The following is a 24,998-nucleotide window of genomic DNA, read 5'->3' on the forward strand; positions in this document are numbered from 1 at the left end:
AAGACAGAGAACAATTGCACCCATTGAATTTCAGCCTGACAGGCAGGTTGTTCACCAACGTTAACCCTCAAATAGTTTGACTTTTTGTAAGGTTGCAAAAACAATTACTGTAAAAATCTATTTTCCGTCTATTTTAGTATAATAAGGTCACTAGTTGCTTGTAAAGGAAAATAAAACATTTGCTACTATTGGAGAATATATTATTTCATGTTACTAAATAAAAATGTAAAACAAATACATAGAAAAAATTAGGCATAAACCGTATTCCTTTTAGAAAAAAAAACAAACTGCTTAAACAGAATACAATAATTTATAACAACACTGAACAGATTACTTTAAAAACAGACAATGGATAATATATCTATCCATAATATATTTTCTTAAGACATACAATTATAACAAACATCCAAGGTCCAAAAAGTGTAATTTTGGAACTTGCCAGTCTATACCATTGACATTTTTTAATTCTGCAGCAGAATTAAATCATTTCTTTTTTTTTTTTTGTAATGTCACACTTGATTGAAAGATCTAAGGGATAATTTTCCATCATAAATATGATAGATATATATATATATATATATATATGTCTCAACAATCTGTGTTGTTCCGCAAATTAAATCAACTCTTTGAGCGCCATTGCATTCAAAGGATTAACAGTATTAAAATTCAGCTGTTCGGTAAACAATAATCCAGGAAAATCAGACCAGCTTGTGTCCTGAATTAAGTATAAAATAAATAAAATGAATAAGGAGTTTGGCCAAGTGGTGGTGGTACAATATTATAAGGTGGTTTCTGTCAAAAAGAAACTCTTGAATGTCCTTAGTATGTTCTCCGCGTAGTGTAATCGAGCACCATGCTTGCTGCACCCAGAAGAGCAGGATCTGACAAGTTTGAAACCACAACGTCCACATCCTGGACAGAAGCCAAGCCGCGCTGTCTTATAACGTCTTTCACCGTACTGACATACTGGTTTGCAAGGACACCAGAAAGGATCACTAAGGATGGGTTTATAGTGTGCAGGATGTTGACAATGCCCATGCCAAGAGCCGTTCCAGCTGTAGTGAATGCAAATTTAAAGGGAAATAAATTATCTGTATAAAGATTGTATCCTAACTTTTTTTTCTCAGTGCCAGTTCACAAAGGTTGTGTTTGTGCAATCTACTGATAGTGATAAAAGGTATCCTTATCTGGTGTTTACACCAAAGGTTTTGTATAAATAATTAACAATGTTATCAGAGCTGTGACTTTAGATACCGGACCAGAAGAGCAAGCCTTGCAGCTCAATATTTTAAATGCAGAGAAACATCCTGAAACATAGAGACAGTGGTGTATCCTGGTTTTGTGCTGCCCTAGGCAGGACAAAACTCAGGCGCCCCCCCCCCCCTCCCACCGCGCCACCCCCACCCAACCTTTCCCCCCGCCCCGCATTCTAAATACACACACACACACACACACACTCGCTAACAGAAACACACACTCGCTAACAGAAACACACACACACTAACAGACAAACACACTCACTAACAGACACCCTCTCACTCACTAGCAGACACAAACTAGCAGACACACACACTCACTGACATACACACACACACTCACAGGCAAACACACACTAACAGACACACACAGTCACACACTAACAGACACACACAGTCACACACTAACAGACACACACAGTCACACACTAACAGACACAGTCACACACTAACAGACACAGACACACACACTAACAGACACACACTAACAGACACACACTAACAGACACACACACTAACAGACACACACACTAACAGACACACACACTAACAGACACACACACTGACAGACACACACACTAACAGACACAGACACACACACTAACAGACACACACACTAACAGACACACACACTAACAGACACACACACTAACAGACACACACACTAACAGACACACACACTAACAGACACACACACTAACAGACACAGACACCCACTCACATTAACACATTTTTTTTAAATTAATTTAAATTTATTTTTAACACATTTCTTTTTATTTTTTTTAACACTTTTTTTATTTTTTTTTAACACGTTTTTTTAAATTTATTTTTAACACTTTTTTTTTAAAATTTATTTTTAACACTTTTTTTTATTTTTTTATTTAACACCCCCCTCCCCCCCAGCCTTCTTACCTTTGGGAATGCTGGGGAGGGGGGTGTCTCTTCCTCCCTGGTGGTCCAGTGGCTGCTGGGCGATCGGGCGGGCGGGCGGCCGGCGAGGGAGCACTTCCCCTGAGCTGTCTGCTCAGCTCCCTCGCGCGCCTCAGAGTGAGGCTGGGAGCAGGAATATGACGTCATATTCCAGCTCCCAGCCTCACTCTGCGGCTGGCGAGGGAGCTGAGCAGACAGCTCAGGGGAAGTGCTCCCTCGCCGGCCGGCCGGCCGGCAGTGCCGCCCAATCGCCCAGCAGCCCGCCGGCATGTCTGTTAGCCGCAAGGCTAACAAGACATTTGCCTTGGGCATTTGGGGGCGGCTTTTTTTGCCGCCCCCTGGAAAATGCCGCCCAAGGCAAATGCCTTGTTTGCCTCGCGGCTAATACGCCCCTGCATAGAGCTCTCCTCCTTTGAAGTAATACTACACTTTACACACCTTTACTCAACTGAACTCACTTGAACTGTATGGATTTTATCATTAATGTGGTTTGGTTACAGAGTTCCATTGTTAGTGTATGCATTCAGATGCACAACCAAGAATTTAGAAAGTTATTTATGAGCTAAAAAAATAAATATGATCAGGCACGTTCTTTCACCTTTGCTGCCTAAACTATCCATTTACCTGATTTGGTAATTTACAGGTGAAACTTACCGGTTTTGAGAATACTGCTGGCTTTGGTATTGCCAAATTTTGCTGCTTGTATAAGGTGGACTGCGGTAACAGGTTCGTCATTTTTCAAGGACATGCCCTCCACCAACAGCAGGTCCTCTGTGCATCAAAAAACAGAAAACAGAATACTCATTTTTATGACGTCTACTAGATTTAGGGGAAAGTATCAAACAAATCCTAATGAACAGGGCAACAGCCCATACACCAAGAGCAAATCGGATATATAGTCTATATGTTTTTTTTTTTACGTATTAAAAATAAAATATAAAATGTTGACTGGGAATTTTCCTCAGACACATGTGTTGCCCCCTTCCACATTAGTGTCAGAGTAAAATAGAAATTAGAGAAAAATAGAGCTGTGTTAAATATCAATACTCCTCTGTGTGATAAGCCAAAAGATTTCCATGGGAAATATTTTCCAGTATCAGCTGACATTAGGCATGACTTATCACAAGTTACAGCTTTCCACAAACATAAAATCGACTGTTTCTGGAGACAGGACTTTAAGAGTCAAGAGTGTAATAGGTATTAATTTTAATCTGTATATAGTTTAATCTACAAATTGTGATGGCCACATGGATCTAGAACACTAGAACACTTTGCATTCTGGCTGCAAGAGATTGCTACAAGTCATGTGTCTCTTCTGGCAACTTGCCTGGCCTATTCTGTAATACTATGCTTCCCAGACTGTTCAGGACGTACATCAGATACAAAGTAGGCATTTCTGTCGGTTTGCCTGATCCCCCAGATGTTAGCTAACCACATTACTGGTAAATACGTTAATTTTTGGATAGATTTTTAACAAATATATTTTTTAGTAATTCGACTATCAAAATGTATAAATTAAATTATTTGTAGATTACTCTGCAATGCAATGAATGACTGGGTCCCTGTAATTAGATATCAAGGTATTGCATGAGCCCATTTCACCCTTGAGTATCTTGCTTCCAAGTACATAAAGTCTTTAATGTAAATGAGTATCACAGAGCAATGTATAAAGTTATGTATACATTTATAACAGAACTCCAAAGCACTGTGATGTGTTTCATAGTGTCACCGAATTAGACACTCTGAATCGCAATAAGTCTAAATTCACAATTACACACCATCATGCAGGTTTTTTGCTTCTCTCTGCAGGGCTATTCCAGAGGCATATGCCTCAATGCATCCATGGCTGCCACACATGCACTCTGGTCCATCAAAAGACACCATAATGTGCCCAAGTTCACCAGCACAATATGAGCTGCCGTGGACAAGTTCATGATGATGGATAACTCCTCCTCCGATTCCTGATGTCCAAAAAAATATATAGAAAGACAAAACAAAACTAAAAGGTTAGGGGATTTGGCATTGGACATAACTAATAATATCAGCTGTACACATATAGTACAGTATCTAATACTACAGAAATATTTGAGGATCTGGAGTTACTGACACTGTATGGCTTTAGTTTAGCTCAAAGTGTTTTACAGACTAGACATGCCTACCTGTGCCAGTAATAACTGTGACAAAATCTCCCACTCCTTTGCCTTGACCAAACTTCCGCTCTGCCAACGCAGCACAGTTTCCATCATTATCCACCCACACTGGCAGATGTAATGTGTCTGACAGGGGCGTTCTAAGATCAACAGAGCTCCACTCTTGAATTAGTTTTGTGGAATGCAGCACTACTCCCTCATGAGGGTTTACACGTCCACCTGTAGATATTCCTGTCCAAAACAAACACTACTTAAGCAAGCATTGAAAAAGACAATTTAGAAATCATACAGTGTACACAAATAGATCCCTGTGCATACAAACGGCAGTAACATTAAAGAAGGAAAAGGTAAATAAAGGACGTCAATGTAGGGATACGTGGTTCTGTATAAAAAACACACACCCTGACTCAACAGTGCTAACAGCTGCTTTAATGCAGGGTGTGGATGAGGAAACTGCTCTAAAAACAGCTGAAATGTGAATCAGCAGAAGTTAAACATTTCTCAAGGATCTTGCTTCTTTTCTGTTACTTTTCGCAATAACTTCTATACAGCAACTACTCGCTCCCAGTAAATGTCATACTAAACCTATATCAGGTTGGGTAAGATATTAATACTGACTAAGACACTTTGTTTATATCCTGGTCTTAACAGAGAAAAAGCAAAGAAATCAAAAAGCTGGATTCTTTTAGCAGAAACAAGGGTTATTCTGCGTGCTAAATAGTAATTCAACCACTGAAGTCTCCATAAATGTTCTTACACGGTCTAAAATCAGCCTAAAGTTTATTACCTGGACTGATACACAGATATTTTCTCTAATTTCTTTGAACGGGGCACAGATGTTATGACCCAATACCGTGGTAATTATTTTATTGACATGGGAAAGATGAAAGGCTAAGTTGACACTGCCAGGAAGAAAACCTGCAACCATGAGGTTTAACAGACACAGGTGCATCTAACATATGACTATCTACCAGAACTGCAAGTGTTAATGTAAACAAGGTGATATGACAATTTTGATAAGGTAAATATTTATTAGTGTTATCATAAATGTTAGAGTCTAGTAAGTGTGCATCCATCACAGTAAACTAAACATTTCTCTTAAAATGATGAGGTTTATTCATTGAAGTGTAAATATTTTAAACAGTGACAGTACGTGTTTTGCATGGTGTTCTGCTCTTGCTACCATTCTTTTGCTATAGTGTGGTTATTTAATTTGCCTTATGCTATGCAGACGATAAACATATTGAATCTATTTGATGCCTGGTATCAGCATGCAAAGTATGTCTTAATACTTTTTGCACCAAATGCTTCTCTATGCAAAGCAATGGATTAAGTGTTTCTCTACAGAGGAGTTTGTGAAGACAGACTGTGAGACAGACAATCTGTAGTGAGACATTGAGATAGAAAATAGTTGAAATGTGCAAAGTAGTAAACCTTTGCACTAACTGTAACCTGGTATTACAGTGCAGTGGAAACAAACATAAAATAACAAAGCAAAACAGGTTTGTTAAAACATGGCAGATTTTGCTTTTTTTTCGTGATTTTATACCTCACATGGCCATTACATAATCACGTAGCATTACCTATTTTTAGAATTCATTTACGCCAGCTCTTACCTACACCAAGAATCCTGCAATTCAGTTTTACAGCTTCCGATGCAGCTTCCACACACATCTTTAGGATTAACTCAATCCTATCTTCGTAGGTTTTTGGATTGGGTTGTTGATATTTCTTAACTATTTCACCCTACAGCAAACAAACCATTTGTTTAATGCTTAACTGAACAGGAGAACATGTAGTTCATGGTCATGGCTTGCATTGCCAAAAATCTCACAAGTTGAAGTTAAAAAAGTTATTTTAAGAGAAGGTAACTACCATATTATTAAGAACTAAAGTTATTGCATTCAATCTATGGAAAAATACAGCATCAAATAAAGACATTTTAGTGCCAAAGGATTAGCAATAAAGCCTGCCATCTTTCCTACCCCAAGAAATAAATTAATTAATTATATTTCTATATACACACACACCATAGGTAGTGTAAATACACACTCTCTGCAATTTCTGTTAACCTTCCTTCAAGATTTGACAGATGCATTCCAATGGTAATGGAAACAAAGCTTTTTAAAATGTTCAAACTTTGTGTTATGCTAACTTAGGGTGTGGGTATAAGCATTCTGCCAGAAGACTGGGTGGGTATAAGCATTCTGCCAGAAGACTGAGTATTTCAGTTTAACCCCCTTATACAGTAAATAGCTGCTGCCACATTTCAAATGTAAACAATCTCCAAATGGTACCTCCTTGAACTCCCTTATCCTGAAACAACTGCCTCCTACATCTCTTAGTCAACTCAAGACATGTTCTCACCCCAACCACGTTATCACAGTCTCTGTTCTATTTTCATTCCTAATATTTTACCCTGGAATTATGCTATACTAATGACATTTTACCTTCATGCTGACAATGCCAATCCTAAGATTCGTGCCTCCAAGGTCTACAGCTAATGCACTCAGAGTTTCCAAGATGTGATCAATGTCCTGAGAGATGTTATCTTTTACAGGGGGAAAGCAGAACTTCTTTTGCAGTGGTTCCACCAAATTAATTGATTTCAAGAACTTCACAATCCTTGGAACAGCATTGCCATCTCCATAGATCTTTGAGCTGTGAAATGCCAACACATTAGTTTGAAAGTAATTTATTTCAATTCCTTCACATAAAATAAAGAGAAACACAATATTTACAAACAACAGAAGACAAGTAAAATATTTACCAAGGATAGCGTTTTCCAAATTGCAGCTGAAGTGCATGAATTATTTTATTCTCAGTATCTGCATCCCGCACATGAAGAACATTTTCACCTAAAATTAAGAAACATCAGACAACAAATTAAAGTCATCGGTTATTACTGCAAGAACCAAAATATTAAGATATAGACTATTTGGTTGCATTCTTCATGGTTTATAGCTTCACTGTGTACAGTTACACAAGTAAAAGAAGGTCAAGCTCTTGTAAATATTATAGAAATTTCCCACGGAAGATAATATTTCGTTTTCATGTTAGTCCTGTGCAAATGACGTTATTATTGCCTAATTCGTAGCATGTTTTTTTACTGACCTCAGAACAATGTAAAACTGCATTAAACCTGGTGGAGATCATATTTGCAACTCCGAAGTTTGATAAGGTACTAGAAGCACTTCAGCATGTGCATTACAAAACTATATATATGACAAGGTCCAATTTGTTAATCCATTAACTAGTGCACAGCTCTTTACATGTTATACAAAATAAATGGATAATAGCGCTAACTGATTACAGCCATCTTTAAAAAGAAAAAGGTTTTGTTTAGCATTTTTGACTTCTTGTTCTGACCTGTCTCTCGTCCAGTCTGACGTGTTCCCAAATTAATCACCGGAGTTCCAAAAGCCCCAGCTTCCCGGACACCACAGCTGCTGTTGCCAATCATGCATCCTGCATGGGCAACTAACTGTATGAATTGTTCAAATGGAATATGCTTCACAGGTATAAAATTTGGATGATGCTCAATGCCCTTCTTTCTCATCACTCTCACCATTTCTTTACTACCTGTATAATGCAGAATAAGGCATGTTAACATTATCCTTCAATCAAAAGTCTAAATATGTAAATTTTAAATTCAAAACATCTACCCAACTCACCTGCATCAATATTTGGAAAAAGGATCAAAGTTTTCTTGTTAAAAGACAGAAGAGCATCAAGGGTGAACTCAAACATTTTGACTGAATGTTTAATATCAGTGGTAACTGGGTGTTGCAAAGACACAATGTATTCTCCAGACTTCACATCATCACCTATAAAAATAAAACGGAAAGGACTAAAATGAAAACTTCCTGATGTATATCATGGGAAATGTAATCTACAAGCATATGAAGGGCCAAATGTTACCAAACCGGGTTGTTAAAAAGTGCCTTTTTGAAAGCAAATATGTAGAAGTAAACAACACCAACGGTCCAGTCTATATCTTACTTATTCCTTGTCAGTGTTCTTATTTATTTATTTTTTAATAAAAGAGGGGCATTTGAGATGCAAATATATCAATCAGTGTTCCAGACGAGAAAAAACAAGATCTAGATAGTTATATACAGACAAAATATTTTTCTATATTATAAAACATTGACAAGGAATAATTCTAAAATAAAGTTATATATATATATAATTTTAGAATTATTCATAATATATATATATTATGATTTATTTGACATTTGTCTTCACTTGAAGAATTATACACAGATACAAGAACTGTAAAGGGTGTGAGGCTCAAAGCTCTGGCTGGAGTGAAGTCACTCAAACAGGAAGGAGAGACAGACGCTGGGTTGCAGAATGTAAAAAACATGGCCGAAATCCATGAAATGACAGATCTGCGTAATGTTTTCCCTTTTTGCATTTTAACAGTTATCTCACATTTTTCTATGGGAGTTGCTGTACATTTAAATATCTGATCTAACGTGGTTTCAAGCATTAGGATTTATTTCTAGAAGCAATTATTAGAGCACAATCCCAGATTATGTGATAGTGTATCGATCATGACATACCCAACCATGTCTTGATAACACCATTGTAGTCCTTGTTTTTCACATTGAGAAGCTTGTCATAAGAAGGGCATCCTGCAAGTAGGATGCGGTCATGGTCCTCACACATGGATATGAGATGCTGTTCTGCACTCCTGGTACAGCATACATGGTAATGAGACAGTTTAGTGATCGAATGTCTGATAGAATCATCGATGGTTCCACTGACTTCACCACCTTCTATGTGAAGAATCCTTATGTTCATCAAAGCAGCAGTGGTGGCCAAGGCCAATGCATCAAATCGATCTCCATGAACAATAATTATGTCTGGTTTTAATCTGTTTAAAACATCTGGAAGCTTCACCAGAGCTAAGCCAACCGACTCTACCATGGCAGCTTCATCTTCACCCCTTACGATAGTGTGAAGCCTTGCTTGGATATCAAAATCATCTTGCTCAATCATACGATATGTATTTCTAGAGAGAGCGGAAAATATATATGTACATATTGTTACTGCTACAAATATTTGCCTTTTGTGTGGCGTGATAAAATGCATTTGTTTTTGCTTTGGTTGATTTAATATAAATATACAAAAAACATTTTCCATAAAGTCTTCAAGGCAATGAAGTATAACATTTTTGGGGGTAAAATAAACAAATAAATGGAAATAAAAAATGAAGGAACGGCAAAAAGTTTTTTGTACTAAAGTGAGTTCAAAGTAAATTTCAAATTTAAGGCCAGATTAAGGTATCTGTAACTATAGCGGTCTGCCAGAATATTTCCAGTTCAGTTATCTGATCTTAAATGTGAAATTCACTTTAATTTCAATTTGAATTCTCTTTTCAGAGAATAACCCTGTCAAATGCAATGACAAATGCAATGTCAAAAATGCTCCCAGATGCCCGATCTATTCAAAGGTCTTACTATTTAGGTGTCATGCTCTGCAGTCATATGCAAAATAGTACATAGGAACATGACTCAGAATGTGCACCTACAGAAGAATTAGTCAAGTGTTTTCAATGCAAATTTTAGGCTGAAACAGCTGAGTTGGTAAAATTTTCCAAATTAGTTTTCATTTTGGATACTAAAACATTTTTTCATTTTGGATATTAAAATTATTTTAAATTTCTCACAATTCGCTTTTTAGTAGGTAGCTGTATTAATGAACCTAACACTTAAAAGGACACTGAACAGCAAAATCACTACAATTTCATGATGTAGTTTTGGTGCATGTTGTCCCTTCAAATGTAAAATACAGTCTATCAAACTGAAATTACTTTCCTATGGAGGGATAGCAGATGTTGCCGTCCAACATCATTTAAATTAAATTTGCCTTTCATTGGTCTACAGTTGCAGATTAAAATAGCACATTATTTAGAATTAACAGCAGCAACAAGTATGTAAAGGATGGAGCATGATGGACTAGAATTTTGTTTTACAAGCTGAATTACAATATAAGTGCATGTAATACATTACTCTGAATCTAAAAACTTACCCGTAATCATCAATGAGATGAGACCCAATAACCACCACACTGAGTTCAAAATTTTCAGGTTCCGCCTTGATTCCAAACATAATAGGTGCCAACTTGGAGTAATCGGCCCTGTTGCAAGTAGCAACACACACTCTGAGTTTCCTTTGGTTTTCATTTTTCTCCATGTTAACTTTTTGCCTTGATAAAGTTTCAAAATAAAGTGCCTGGAAAAAGAAAACGCAAACATTGTCAGGATATTTATATCGGCAGACATTTTGTGCTAAAATAGAAATTACAAGTGTATATTGTCAGAGTCACTCAGAACAGAGCAGACTCCATTTTGGATTTCAGGCTAACAAAGAGACACATAACTGCCTTTTTGTAACTAAACACTAGCCTGAACTAAGGAATGCATTATATAACAAACCAAGTGATACAATGAGGCAGGGGGATGGAATGCTATGTCTAAGTGTTAATGGAATAGAAATAATTCTAAACGCAGACATTAGTGACAGAGAAGATTTAGTAATTAATTTTACTTTCTAAATTTTACAAGGTCCCATTGTAAAGTAAAAGTTGAAATTAAGTTTAAACTGTCAGTTTTAGAAATTACAACAGAAATTGCCGACACAAAGACTGAGGCAAATGCTTTGAACTGACAGAAAATTTAAGTTGTAGGTAGTCATATAGATAAGCCAAATGACGTCAAAATCGTCATCAGGAAAAGTTAACTGTTTCCTGGATAGGAAGGTTTAGTGAGGCGAGACTGCCCTCTATAGACCAAATACCTAAATTGCAATCTGCAGGTTGACCACACCTTCAGTTTCCTATTGGCCTTATCAACTGATGACGTACAGAGAATCTTTCCCTTTAAAAGTTAGGACAAAGGGAAGAGAGATCTATGACAGATATTCACTCTGGGACTAACTAACATTCAAACTCTCTTGTACCCAACTCAAGAAACACTTAGAATTTTACTCTTACTTTCTAAGCAACACTATTTTTCACTATTACTTACACACCTCCATTCAATCAATCATACACGCATACAACCAATCCTGGGACTACCTACTCATCTGATGAGAACATCTACTTAACTGGTAATTATGCTGGTTTTATTTAATTAATCTAAATTAATTAAAAATCTAATAGCATGATATATGACTGGATAAATCACGGTCAGATTTCAATATTTAGAAATCTTAGTTAACTAAAGAATATATAGTAATAAACATTCCATTCTGCAGGTGGAATTAAGAATAATTATATATATTAGTGTGATATTATCATGTGTTAGCATACCGTTGTTTTTATCCAGATGTATTGATTTGCTCTAAAATAAGATAAGATATCTTTTTATGCAAATTAAAATTCGGCTTATAGAATCTGGTAGCTTATTCTTATTGGATGGTTCCAGGAAATGATTAATGAGCTGGTATAAATTTTATTTTATTTGAAAATTACATAAGAATAGGATATTATATGCCTAGGAGGATCTAGCCAGCATTGAAAGGTTTATTCAGTGAACTGTTAGCCTAGGTTTTATGACTCTTTGCTGCACTGTGTGTGAAGTTTTACTTTCTGTCTGAAGTACCTCATAAATCTTGTCTTGACAATTGATGCTGTTAGCCATTGGAAACGTGTATAGCCATGCCATTGTATTGCATACTCATGTTATACTAAATATTCACTGATTATTATCATGCATGCTGCATTATTATTTATCACAATAAATTATATATATTTTTATAACAAATTGTGATTTTATTTGTATGGAATACATTTCACTTACAAGATAACGATCTTCTAGACCTAAGAGAATTGAAATAGTGGGCAATTCTCGACTGTTTAATATTATCATCCCATAAATATCCCCACATCATTCATATATTGTTTGATACTATATTGTAGCACAAGCATTAGTGCAGCTTATTGGCTAGGAATCCTATTTGCCTCAGTTATGCCACAATGGGCCAAATAAAAAAATGTGGAGCAGCTTTCACGAAGCAAGGGTCAATAATCTGTTCACATGTGACATTAGCCTTCTTTTTTTTTTTAAATTAACAGATTCAGTCATTTGAAAGACACTATTTCCCATCAACATAAAGAGACACTCTAGGGTGGTGGTAGGCAACTTTTCGCACTCCAGATGTTGTGGACTACATCTCCCATAATACTCCTAAAGCATCAGGGGAAATTAAGTCCAAAACATCTGGAGTGCCAAAGGTTGCCTACCCTACTCTAGGCAATGTAATAATTTCACCTCACTGAAGGGACTAGAGTGCTTGGAGTTTCCTGGCACCTTCCCTCTCTTTTGCGTTCAACCATTATCTAATGGATTACCACTGTATGAGGGTCCTTGGCAGCTGAGTCCATCTGTGCTGCTTGGGCTTATGAGGTAGAATTAGCCAAGTGATGTTGGGCAGCAGTAACTGGCTGCTCTCAGACAACCACAGATGCTTGTTGGTGGTTTCTGAACTGGTATAATTAAAGTAAATAGTAATTTACTGTGGGAGCAGGCTTACAGGCTGTCAGAGGCCTTCATGTAGCAAGGAAATCAAACATGGGTATGAAACATTCTTGTTGATTCTAGTACTTTATATATGATGAAGAATTATAAAGCTAAACTCTCTTTTGTGTTCATTTACCACAAGTAAAATAAACAGGATATATGAAATAAAATAAAAAGATGTAATAATATCAAAGTATTTTTTTAGGAGATAATCATTTTGTTTTTCTCCAGTTTCCCATTCCTGGGATCAAGATTCTATTATTAACCAGGGCCACTCTAAGCACCATGACCACCTCAGTGATTTGAAGTGGTCATGGTGCCTGGAGTCTGTATGTGCAGTTTTTCCGCTATGACACGCTTCACATACAAAAATTAATCTCTTAGCTGCCGGAAGTGTTACTCCACCTCCAAAGTTCCAGGCTGGCTATGGTCATTGTTGTGCAAAATCGGCATCTTCTGCAAGAACTCACAGCATGCTTGCACCAGACAGCCAATTCAGCACGTTCCCCTCCCCACCCCGTGCTGCCCCTGTCGTCCATTTAGTCTGTCCTCCCTGAACCCTGTTCTGGCGAGAGTGAGTGACATCAGCCAAGCAGGATCGGGCTCAGAGAAGAACTTGGGCGCTGTGATGAAACGTAGGTAAGTTAGAATGTTTCATTTATTTTTATAATTTTTTTTAGTTTTGGAGGGGCAGACCACCTCAGAAAATGTTAGTCTATTTAAAACCAGTATTTTATAAAAACACAGTTTTTTGGTTGTAGTAACCTTCCATGATACTCATTTAGTCAACCTAAAGGTTTAGTTGACCTATATTATGCAGCTTGCTCTTTATGGACAGCAAATTAAAAACATAATGTCACAAAGTCAGTGGGAACACATACACCTTCTGGAATGGAATACTGCAAAGTCAGTGAGAGTAAATGTCATGTCAGGTATGGAATATTGCAGAGTCAGTGACAACAAATTCTTAGCTACAGAATGCTGAAAAATCCGAGACAGCAAAAGCAAACTGACGTACATAATACTACAGAGTCAATTTACAGATAATACAAACTCGCATCCCTGGAAATTGCAACGTCAACAGCAGCAAATACAAGCTCAAGTACAAAAACTGCATAGTCAAAAATGGCAATTACGTGCGACAGAATAGTGCAGAGTAAATGACAGCAAACACAACCACAGGTACATAAACTGCAAAGTCAAAGGTGACAAATGTACAAAAAGGCATAGAATAGTGCACAGTCAATGAAAGCAAATGCAAAGGAGTCAGTGACAACAAATACGCGCAAAACCCAGAATACTGCAGAATCACTGGCTAATGAATCAGTTTAGTTTATATATCATTACTCATGTCAACTAAATAACAGAAATACATAAAACTAGCAAGGCACACCGAGCAATTCTTTTACTCTTCAAATACATGTAATGTCGGGCACGTGGACTGTATAAGGAGAAGCCCCATGAGGTTTGATGGAGCGAAGTGGGTGGTAAGTATAGCGCTCGCGCTAGGGGTTAAATGCAGGTTAGGGTTAATTGCAAGACAGCTCGCGCTGGCAGTAAGGGCGGCAAGCATGCGACCAGGGCATGAGCCCTGATTGGTAGATAGCAGCGCGAGGACAATAGTGGAGGGAAAAATAGGGGTATAAATTAAAGGGCGCCAAAATTAATTGCCTCAGCTTGTGCCAGACAAATCCGAAGGTTGGCTATATATTAAAATATTTAAGCTGCTGTTCCCACCCACCCTCCCCCTTTTTATTTATTTTATGTCGTGACCTTATTATGGGATGTAAGTCGCCCTCCTGGTCATCACAGGCGGGTGGATGTGGTGGATTTGGTTGAAGAGATATTTATGGCTCCTGGCTTTGGAGGGGGGCGGAGCCTTGGAAAGTGGTTATTTAATATGTTTGTTTTAAAAGTTATGGTTTATTATTATTCATATGGTTATGGTTTAATTGGAATTATGAAATCCGTAATAAAGGTCCACGGCCATTCTCCAAGGTGCATCACTAAAGCTATTAAATAAACATTTTGATTGAAAATGTGCTTGTGTTTATTTATTTATGTTTCACTTCGATTGCAACATTCAAACCTCATGAGTTTCCTCACAAGTAAGCTGACTTCCCTTCAAGAGCAACTTATTAAATTTATTTTGTTGATCGTTATCAAACATGAAGGTTTGAATACTCGCTGTGAAAGTTAAACAAAAGGAGGCTACTTTGAAAAGTCTGTCACATCCACAATTTACAGTAATCACACAAAACAAGTTATTTACAATGAAGAAATGTTGTTTAACTTAAGGTGTGGTGTAAGGCTAACTGGACGTGTCGATCAACATGCAAATAACTTACTTACAGTACATTAAACAGCAAATGTAACAGGTTTTTTAAAATCACATTTCACCACAGAATTTTCACTTATTTAGGTGAGAATCCAGCCCCAGGTAGGCACATGATAGTATGCATTCTGTTCTAAAGTAAATTCAGTAAACTGCACTAAAACCCATTACTCTGAGCCAGGGTGCAACTAAACCTGGACCCAGCACCAGGTCCCACATACCATATGCAGAAAACAAAGAAAGGTTTAGGCACTTCAAAGTTGAGAAAGACCTTAAAGGTCAAAACGTTGCTGCTTGTCAATTGGTTCTAATAAATTTGCCTTTGTTGGACCTTGGAGGAGGCATTCTGTGTCCTGGCAAAAGCAGGGCTGGTATCAAGAGGTTTAAATAAACTATGCGTCAGCACTTACAATACACATACTTACCTACATACGTAATCCACACCCAGGATTAAAACATATAATGAAAAATTATATTTAGAAGATCACGTAGGTAAAGTATTTAGATATTCAAGTGTGTACATAATGTCTCCTATTGATCTAATCTAAGCTTAATTTATCATAATCCTAATATGAAATGCTTTGTTCTTTTAATCACAGATGTAAAATTATGAAGGCTGTGGAATATATTTATAAAATAAATACTAATAAAAAAGTGCACTGTTCAATTTTAATGCATAGTTTTTTGTTTTGTTTTTTAAAGAAAAATGATTAGAGCTGCCCGTGTGTCTCTCTTTGTGTGCAGCTGCACATGATGCTCCCTCTGTCATTTTCTGTGTGCGTAACGCTATTTGTCTGTCTGTACCTCTGTTCTCGTGTTTGGCTTCTTGGTCGCGCTTGTTGCATTTTTCTCTAGACAAAAAGTGCTTTTAAGTTTTTCAAGTATAATAGAGAGGTAAAATGACCGAGAGACAGAACGAGTTGTATCGCTGTATTTCCAGATTTTTATCATGGTAGTTTACTTGCAAACGTTCAATATACATTCATTCAAAACCCTGCTGCATACAACCTACTTAGTTTCTATTCATCAAAACACGTTAATTCTTTATGTGTCACATGACAGTCAGTCTCTTTTCTCGAAGAACATGATCAAAAAGGAAAGCACTGTGTCTTTTGCTGCATACCTTGGTGAAGAGACAACGCGGCAAAGAAAAGTTTGGTGTCCGGTGAGACACAGATATGGTCCTATGGCCAAACACTGGGAATTGACTCTGGCTTTTGGAAAATGGCTTCTTCTAAACAGGGACCTAGAGTGTTTGCAGCAACTCAGAATACAGTGATTAGGCTTCTTGGTTATTTATCATCTGTGTTGTTATATTCATTAACATGCTTGAATGCACTACTATGATTTCCCTCAATACACAGTGCCTGGACTGCTGCTTTGGGGGCAGGAAAAATAGAAAAACACTGGCTTTTACACCCAACAGAATTGTTAATCCACTTGTGAAAGTGGACATTAAAAGGAACACTACACAAAATACACGTATTCCTGTAACTATAGCATTTTAAACACAGTTCAGGTCTCTGCCTCCCTGTAAGCAATGTAAAAGGTGATTTTACTTTTGCAGCTGGCTACGCCCCCGTTTCACCTACTTGGATGAGATCATCAAAATTGCTGATCTCAGCCAATCCAATGCTTTAGACGGCTATTGCGCATGCATGGCAAAAAGCTGTGCTGGCCACTCAGCATCTCCTCATAGAGAGGCATTAATGTAATGCATATCTATGTGGAGATGATGATTGGCATATCAATTACCCCCAATGTTTCCTTATGGGAAAGCTTTGGATTGACTAAAATCATATGTAATGACGATATCAGCCTGGGAAGGAGCAATGGCCGCAGTGTTGGGGAACTAAAGTAAAACTATTTATTTAACTTGCTAAGTACATCTAAATATATATTAAAACACTATAACATTAGCAATACATGTTTCTATTCCTCACTTTACGAGGTTATTCACTGAAGTGAGAATTAAAAGGGTTTAATTTTAAATTTAACCCCTTAAGGACACATGGCATGTGTGACATGTCATGATTCCCTTTTATTCCAGAAGTTTGGTCCTTAAGGGTTAAGGTCAAAATAGCCAAATTGGAAAAATTCTCCAACTCAACTATGCTTCCATTTCGGCTACTTAAACCTTAAATTTGAAATTCACTTTGAATTCTCATTTTAGTGAATAACCCTGTGTAAATGATCCTTTAAATGGCAGAGAATTAAAAAGATGTAACAACCTCCTTCCACCTCAAATATTCTGTGTACTAATCCTTAAGTCAGTTACACTACCACTTTAATTTGACTCGGCAGGAAGTAATCAGGGGTTGCTTCACTGATCTAACAAAACTAAATCAAAGGATATTGTCCTTTTCAATACTTCAAACACAGGAAGGACAAAGGAGCACATTCTATTCCCTGCCATAAAATACAAATATAGGTATAATGAAAACCAGTGTCATTTAAGGTTAAGAAATATGGTACACTGAGTGACATTTATATTCTATGGAAAAAATGAAATTTCAATGATATAACTAATGTAGTAATTAATGATGTGTACTTGCTTGATGAAAGGTAACAAACGATGACTGTTAAAGCCTCTATCATTTACAATAACCCCACTTCAATCTTGTAGATACTTTTACCAAGGTTCATTTCCTAGCACTAAATAAATGCAGTATCAGTATATGAGAAAGGGTCAGGGAGAACCCAAGCCTTCATGCCAGTATTGTTTACTACATGGAATCAAAACATGGTATTTATTTTATATTGGTATGGCTGTAGCAATCTGTGTTTTTGTAGATTTATACAGGAATCATTAATTGCTACTGTTGTGCCTGTAACAAAATTAAAGGGATACTATAGGCATCAAAACTACTTCAAGGTAATGAAACATTTTTTTTTTGTGTATAGATATTGCCCCTGCAGTCTCAGTGCTCAAGCATGTCAAACCTAAAGGCTAACACGGGCCAAATAAACAAGGTTTTACGTTTCTGTGGGCTGCAAACAAACAAAAATTTCAGTTTTCATAGAAACATAGGTTTATTTAGAAAAGTACAGTGTAAAAGAAGGTGCCTTACTGACACTGGACGTCCTCACGCTCGTATGGCTTCAAAGTTCAAAAAACAAAAGAGCTTATTTATTTTAAGGCGACAAAATGTTTCAGTCCAACTACCTTGACATATGAAGAAAAGTTTGGTAATGGGACTGAAATGGTGAATGTATGCTGTTGCACAGCTGTAAAAAACAAACTACGTTATCGTGTTGATTTTGAAGTCCTACGAGTATGTTCTTCACTTTGGCCACAGGAAAGCATTGGGAGGCAATTGTGCATCTGTGGCAAAAAAAGGCACGGCCAATCAGCATCTCCATGGGGAGCATTCAGCGCCTCCATGCAGACCCAATCAAATACACTTGCCCCTCCTCCCTCCACTCTTATACACCGCCCCCTCCACCCAATCTAACACACTGCCCCTTAATCTAATACACTGCCCCCTTAACTCTAATTGAATACACTGTCCCCACTCCCACCACTCTAATTTACTACACTGCCCTGTCTCCTCACAATTTAATACACTGCCCCTCTCACTCTCCCAAATTAATACACTGCCCTCCCCACAATTAACTACACATTGTCCCCATCCCACCACTCTCATACACTGCCTCACCCTCCCACCACTAATACACTGCCCACTTCCTCCCCCAATTTAATACACTAGCTCCCTCCATGCTACAAATTAATACACTGATCCCCCCCAACCCCGATTTAAAACACTACCCCCCCAATTAATACACTGGCCCCCTTTCCTCCCCCAAATTAATATACTGCCCACTCCCTCCCTCAAATTAATACACTGTCCCCCTTCCCCAGTTTAATACACTAAACAGGAAGGTCCCCCAAGCCCCTCTTCTACAACCTTAAGATGAACCACCCGTCCTCCAGTTCCAGCTCTGTTCTTCTCTACTCGAGCAGACCAGACACTCCTCTGGCACTGTGAGCAGGAGGGAAGACAGACAGCCCCTTTGCATTCTTGCGGGAGCACGCGATCGGCAGTGGGAGGGACAAGACTCAGACAGGAAAGATTTTTCCTGTCTTGCAGTTGACCGCAGTCACAGCACAAAGTGGCCCCAGGGTAGGTGGGCCGCAAAGATGTTCATTGTGGGCCGTATGCAGCCACGCAGGCCACAAGTTTTACATGCATGGCCTACATGAACAAAAAGGCTTTCATTTTTCACTCAAATGTTAACTTGCTTTGGACATTTATATCTCCTGAATGTAAATTAAACTTTAAAGGGACACTATAGTCACCCAGACCACTTCAGCGTCAATGAAGTGGTCTGGGTGTCAGGTCCCTCTAGGGTTAACCCTGCCTGATGTAAACATCGCAGTTTCTGAGAAACTGCTATGCTTACATCTGGGGTTAAGCCAGCCTCTAGTGGATTTCTTCTGGACAGCCACTAGAGGCGAATCGGCAATGATTGAGGCATATTATGCCTCAATCACGCAGAGCGTCCATAGGAAAGCATTGAAAAATGCTTTCCTACGGACACGTTGAATGCGCGCGCGGCAGTGCCGCACATGCGCATTTGGCGCCGGTGATGTCAGACAAGGATGCTGACGTCGGCAGGAGAGGTAAGGGAGCCCGGCGGGGGAAAAGGGTGAGTAGCTGAAGGGGTTTTAACCCCTTCAGCGCCGCGGGAGGGGGACCCTGAGGGTGGGGGCACCTTCAGGGTACTATAGTGTCAGGAAAACCAATGCTCCTACCACCATATCATCTAAAACCAGAAGTGGCTATGGTGACTGGAGTAATCATTTAAAGGGATAGGGGCACTGCACTCAAACTTCTTCAAAGAGATGAAGTGGTCTGGATGCTTATAGTGTACCTTTAAGCAAAATAGGCCCTGTAGGCGTCAAAGCCTTACCAAAGAGCACCAGAGGCACAACCCAGGCTGTTGTTGAAACTATACTTTTTAATGCATCATTTAAAAAAAAGCTACAAAAAAAAGCTACTTTTTAATGCTTTCATATAAATAGCATTTGGTTAAGCTAATTAGTACCACAAGCACTTTGTGCCCACAACTATTATAGTAAGCAACTGAACTAAGCAATGGACACCGACCCCTTAATTATTGGAAAAAGAAGCCACAGGAGGATATAAATTCTACAGGTTTTACCTGTGGAATTCATTTTGCTAGCAGGATAACCCGTTTATTATGCAAAGTACGTAGGTTGTTATCTAAGCTTACCCACAAGCTATAATATACATGGAAGTGGACCAGGTGTTTGCACGGTTAATGGAAATTATTGTTAAAAAGAATATACACACAGTTATTCACTAAAATAAGAATTCAAAATGAATGCTCACTTTAGTATATAACCCTCATATGGTTCATTCACTAAAAAATGGTTTGCTCCAGTTTCTGGCAAATAAGGGAAAGGGTGCTCCTGAAATCACAACTACAGCAAGCTCTAGAGATCATGATGCTTGGAGTAGCCCTTTAAAATATACATCATAGACTTCAAAGTGTGAAGGACAGGCCTTTCTCCGGTAACAGGCTATTTCTATATTTAATTATCAGAGGACTGAGTATACTGATATCTCTTGAAAACATAATTATTATAATAAGATAGAGTTTTAGATTTTATTCCCCCTACTATAGGACAGAATTTTAAACCCTATTCGTTCAAATACAGTCCTGCAACAAAGTTATTAGAATGTTTAGGCAAATGGTCATGTAAGTCAACTGAAGTGGATTGCTGCCTGGAAAGTAAATAAGTAAAACAAACATAGGATTTTGCAAAGAAAATCCCTTTGTACAGTGTGAATACAAATGCATAAATCAGGTCATTACGCAAGGCCAACTAAAAAGATAGTGGGAGAAATCAGGGATGGAAATACATTCATATGGATGCGCAGTACATATATATATATATATACACACACACACCATTAAAACCACCTTCCTAATATTGTGCAAGTAACCCTCGTACTGCTAAAACAACTCTGATGCATTAAGGCATTTTTCATGATTATTATTTTTTTTGCACAAAATCTTGATTGAATAAAAGACTATGTAACCACATCAAACACACTTAAAGAGTGACATGAGCACTGCAGTGCTTATGGTGCAAGAAATACCATGACAGCACGTCATGTAAATAGTCAAACTGTTTGCTATTGGTTTGGGATCTGGGATAATACCTGGGATCTGCTGGTACTGGTCACTTCCTTTATTGAGAGTTAATGGATGGGAATTTCAGACCCCAAAAAGCAATGTTTTAGAATTGCTAAACCTGACTTATGTATTATTCAAAACTGTGACTGGGAAATCTAATTGTGGCAATTTTATTGGATGCTATTTGTATTTTGCGTGGCACTCAGGGTATCATAAGATATCAGGAAACAGAATCAGAAATGCTGTGGATAAGATAGGTATTTTTTGTTTTGTCAAATACTGATGTTAAACAAAATAAAGTGGTGCTGACACAAAGTGACACTATAGTCACCAAGACCACATCATCACAGTTAAAAGAACACTTAATTGTTAGGAGAACAAAGATGTATTCCTAACACTAAAGTGTCCCTCTGCCCCTGCACTGCACATGCATGACTTTGGCAATACAGTAATGTCACGAAGGAGTATGTAAATCTATGCCAGGAGCTGGATTCCAGGTAAGCATTTTTAGAGTTGCTGGGGGTGCTAAATAATTTGTAAAAAGTATGTCGTAAAACGGGTTAGAGTAACCCTTTTGGTCCACCTCTAGTGCCCTACTAAGTAAAACTCATTAACGTGAAGAGGAAGCATATAGTAAAGCATTTGATACAATGCTTTCATATGGGGGAGCTTGAGTACACACGTCGTGTTCGCCGTGCATGCGCTTTAGGCCCCCAATGCTCCTTTATGTGGAACATTGGATTGGAGCATCACTAGGATGTGCGTTCTCCATGACATTGCGAGAGCCCGAGAGGCGGTAAGCGCCGAGGAAGTCTCAGAGCTGGAAAAAAAATAAGTAAAAACTTTTATTTTTTACATTTTATCGCAAAGACCAGGGGTGGGGGTGTAAATCTAGTGTCTGGGACACTATATCGTTATGAATACAGGTTTTCATTTCTAATGCAATAGTGTTTTTGTTTTTTTCTGTGTTTTTTTTCTGTGTTTTTTTTTTTTTTTTTAACCTTGCTGCAAATATCAAAACAAATAATTATATTCTTTATATTACATATGGTTTCTGTCAGGCAACTTCAACTCTGCATTCTGTTCCATCATGTGAAACGTACTTTAGTAGCTAGAAAGTGTAATAGAAATATAATTAACTCCTTACATACCTAATAATAAGTTATTATTCAAATTCACAAATGCCCACACAGTATGCAAATAGTCAAATGACAAACTCACCCACAAACACGCATGATATAATAAAATAATAATAATAGCAATGGCTTAATACTGCCTTGATAAATTGTTATTTCTATAAACCCAATAGCAGTATTTATTGATCCATGTAATAATGAATGAATCAGGAAATATCTCCAGCTCGCTGTATTTACAGCGTTCGATCACAATAAAATGAGTCACTCAGTCTGGAGGAGGGGGAAGGGGGCTCTGATGTATGTACAGGAAATGATATTACGGTAATTGCCGCCCAGGTTCCCCAGGGCGTCGGGGTGGCTTTCTTACCTTGGCTCGGGGGGTGAGAGGCTTATATGGTCAGATCCGTTCTGCGGGCAGTGTCCCGGTACTAGTCAGCGAGCTGGCAGCGTCTAACACACAGAGCAGTTAGCAGGGAGAGAGAGGGAGGCAGGCAGCGGTGACGTACTGCAGGCAGCGGTGACGTACTGCAGGCATCTTAATAGCTCGGATGGGCGGTGCATGACCGCACTCACACCGCATGTGTACCAGCACACTGTCAGTCCAGCTCACTGAGACACCAAACACAGGCCTCTCACTCAGCCAGGGTCACTCAGGGTTACATAGGTCAGGCCACTCAATGAGAGCTAATAAAGGAATCTAGATTATAGTAACTCTCAATAATTGTATACACATTTATTTTTTTTAATTATATATTTATAACATTAATTTACAAAATATGTATATGATAATTTTTTTTATATTAATATAACTATTGTTATGAGACAGATCAGATTATCTGCCACGCAAATCACTATAATTACAGTGTTTATATCCCTGATATCATTGTATGTCCCTCTATGTTGGATCTTTATAAATAAAAACAATGAGGTACAGAAGTAGTAGGAGCAAGGGTAACGTCTTATTAGCAATGTGTGCATAAACTGACTCAGCGAAGATTTTTCTGAGGGCTCTAGCACCATGTTTTCTTTCACACTGTTTTTTAAATAGTTTAATATAAGATAGGCCTCTCTTGGCACCAACAGCCTGGCAAGCTGCCCCAACAATCTATCACCAACCTTTAAGATTTAACAGGTTTGGTTTCAGGGGAGATCTATTTTTTGTTTTTGTTTTTTTAAAAATGCTCAGAAATGTTTAGCATAAAAAGGAAAGCAGCAACCAAACACTCATTTTCACACTATTAAAGCTCAACTGCTCTGTTACATTAGTGTTGCAATTAAAATATACGTATTTCTTATGCATTTTAGACAAAACGCTCAGAAGTGCGCAGTGTATGCAACAACCAAATACTTGGATTCCTTAGTCTAGTGTTGAACATTGCACCTCAAAATAAATCTAAAATCATGTAAAAATATGAAGTTAAAATACAGAATACATAGAAATAACTCACAGACCTGATATATATTGCAAGTGCCTATCGATCTGTCTAAACAAGTTATCAACACACATAAACACATATTCTCATCAAACAGTTTGGTAAACACAGACAGATACACTAAATGTGTAAAATATGAATTTTATGGTGTTACAGACTGAGAGTGCATTCCAATTGGCACAGCGAAAGGAATGGGATGCGAAAAAAAGGTATAAATAAGAGATTTTCAGTTGTTCTGGTGAAATTATGGGTAGGATGTAGAAGGAGCAATGAGGTACTTGGAGGTGGAGGGTAGAAGGAAAGGTGTACTTTTTGAAAAAGGTAGAGAAATAAGAATGAGAACACTGACTAGAGAATAAGCTTATAAAGACTGAGGGAAGGAGGTGCTAGGTAGTGTAGCAGTCTGACAGCAAGGCAGAAAAAGTTGAGAATGAAAGATGGTGAATAATCAATTAAAGGGACACTCCAGGCACCCAGACCACTTCTGCCCATTAGAGTGATCTGGGTGCCAACTCCCACTACCCTTAACCCAGCAGCTGTAAATATTGCAGTTTTCATAAACTGCAATAATTGCATTGCAGGGTTAACTCCTCCTCTAGTGGCTGTCTACTAAACAGCCACTAGAGGGCACTTCCTGGTTTCTAGCACAGGTTTTCTGTGATAGAGCGTCGCTGGGCGTCCTCACGCTGTGTGAGGACCTCCAGCGTTGCTAAATTCCCCATAGGAAAGCATTGAAAGCATTTTCAATGCTTTCCTATTGAGAGGTCTAATGCGCGCGAGGCATTGCTGCGCATGCGCATTAGGTCTCCCCCGCCGGTGGCCGCGCATGCGCGATTGGTCTCCCCCGCCAGATGACGTCGGCGGGGGAGGAGCGTGGGCGGACCCAAAATCAACGCCGAGGGACATCGGCGGGGGTCTCAGGTAAGGCACTGAAGGGGTTTTCACCCCTTCAGCAACATGGGATGGGTGGTGGGAAGGAGAGGGTACCTGCAGTGCCAGGAAAACTGTTTTTTTTCCTGGCACTGGAGTGTCCCTTTAAGGAGATTGTAAGAGTGCAGAG

At 38.3% G+C, this 24,998-nt stretch overlaps 1 protein-coding gene across 2 annotated transcripts in view; it reads right to left on the reverse strand.

Annotated features, from left to right (window-relative positions):
• Positions 1–583: 583 nt before the first annotated feature.
• The window catches only part of GNE (glucosamine (UDP-N-acetyl)-2-epimerase/N-acetylmannosamine kinase), a 45,849-nt gene continuing 21,434 nt past the window's right edge, over positions 584–24,998 (reverse strand). The window contains exons 1-12 of one of the 2 annotated variants that reach the window (XM_063457277.1): positions 22,873–22,980; positions 10,376–10,578; positions 8,905–9,356; positions 8,011–8,163; positions 7,706–7,918; positions 7,107–7,194; positions 6,787–6,997; positions 5,953–6,082; positions 4,346–4,567; positions 3,965–4,147; positions 2,841–2,957; positions 584–1,055 (exon numbers count right to left, since the gene is read on the reverse strand). In XM_063457277.1, coding sequence (XP_063313347.1) covers positions 820–1,055; positions 2,841–2,957; positions 3,965–4,147; positions 4,346–4,567; positions 5,953–6,082; positions 6,787–6,997; positions 7,107–7,194; positions 7,706–7,918; positions 8,011–8,163; positions 8,905–9,356; positions 10,376–10,539 — 2,169 coding nt within the window. In that variant the 5' untranslated portion in view covers positions 10,540–10,578; positions 22,873–22,980 and the 3' untranslated portion in view covers positions 584–819. Of the gene's footprint in view, positions 1,056–2,840; positions 2,958–3,964; positions 4,148–4,345; positions 4,568–5,952; positions 6,083–6,786; positions 6,998–7,106; positions 7,195–7,705; positions 7,919–8,010; positions 8,164–8,904; positions 9,357–10,375; positions 10,579–22,872; positions 22,981–24,998 lie in introns of those variants that run through there. The other variant, XM_063457276.1, reaches the window with a different exon arrangement.

Source organism: Pelobates fuscus, chromosome 5, assembly GCF_036172605.1.
Source record: "Pelobates fuscus isolate aPelFus1 chromosome 5, aPelFus1.pri, whole genome shotgun sequence".
NCBI lineage: Eukaryota > Metazoa > Chordata > Amphibia > Anura > Pelobatidae > Pelobates > Pelobates fuscus.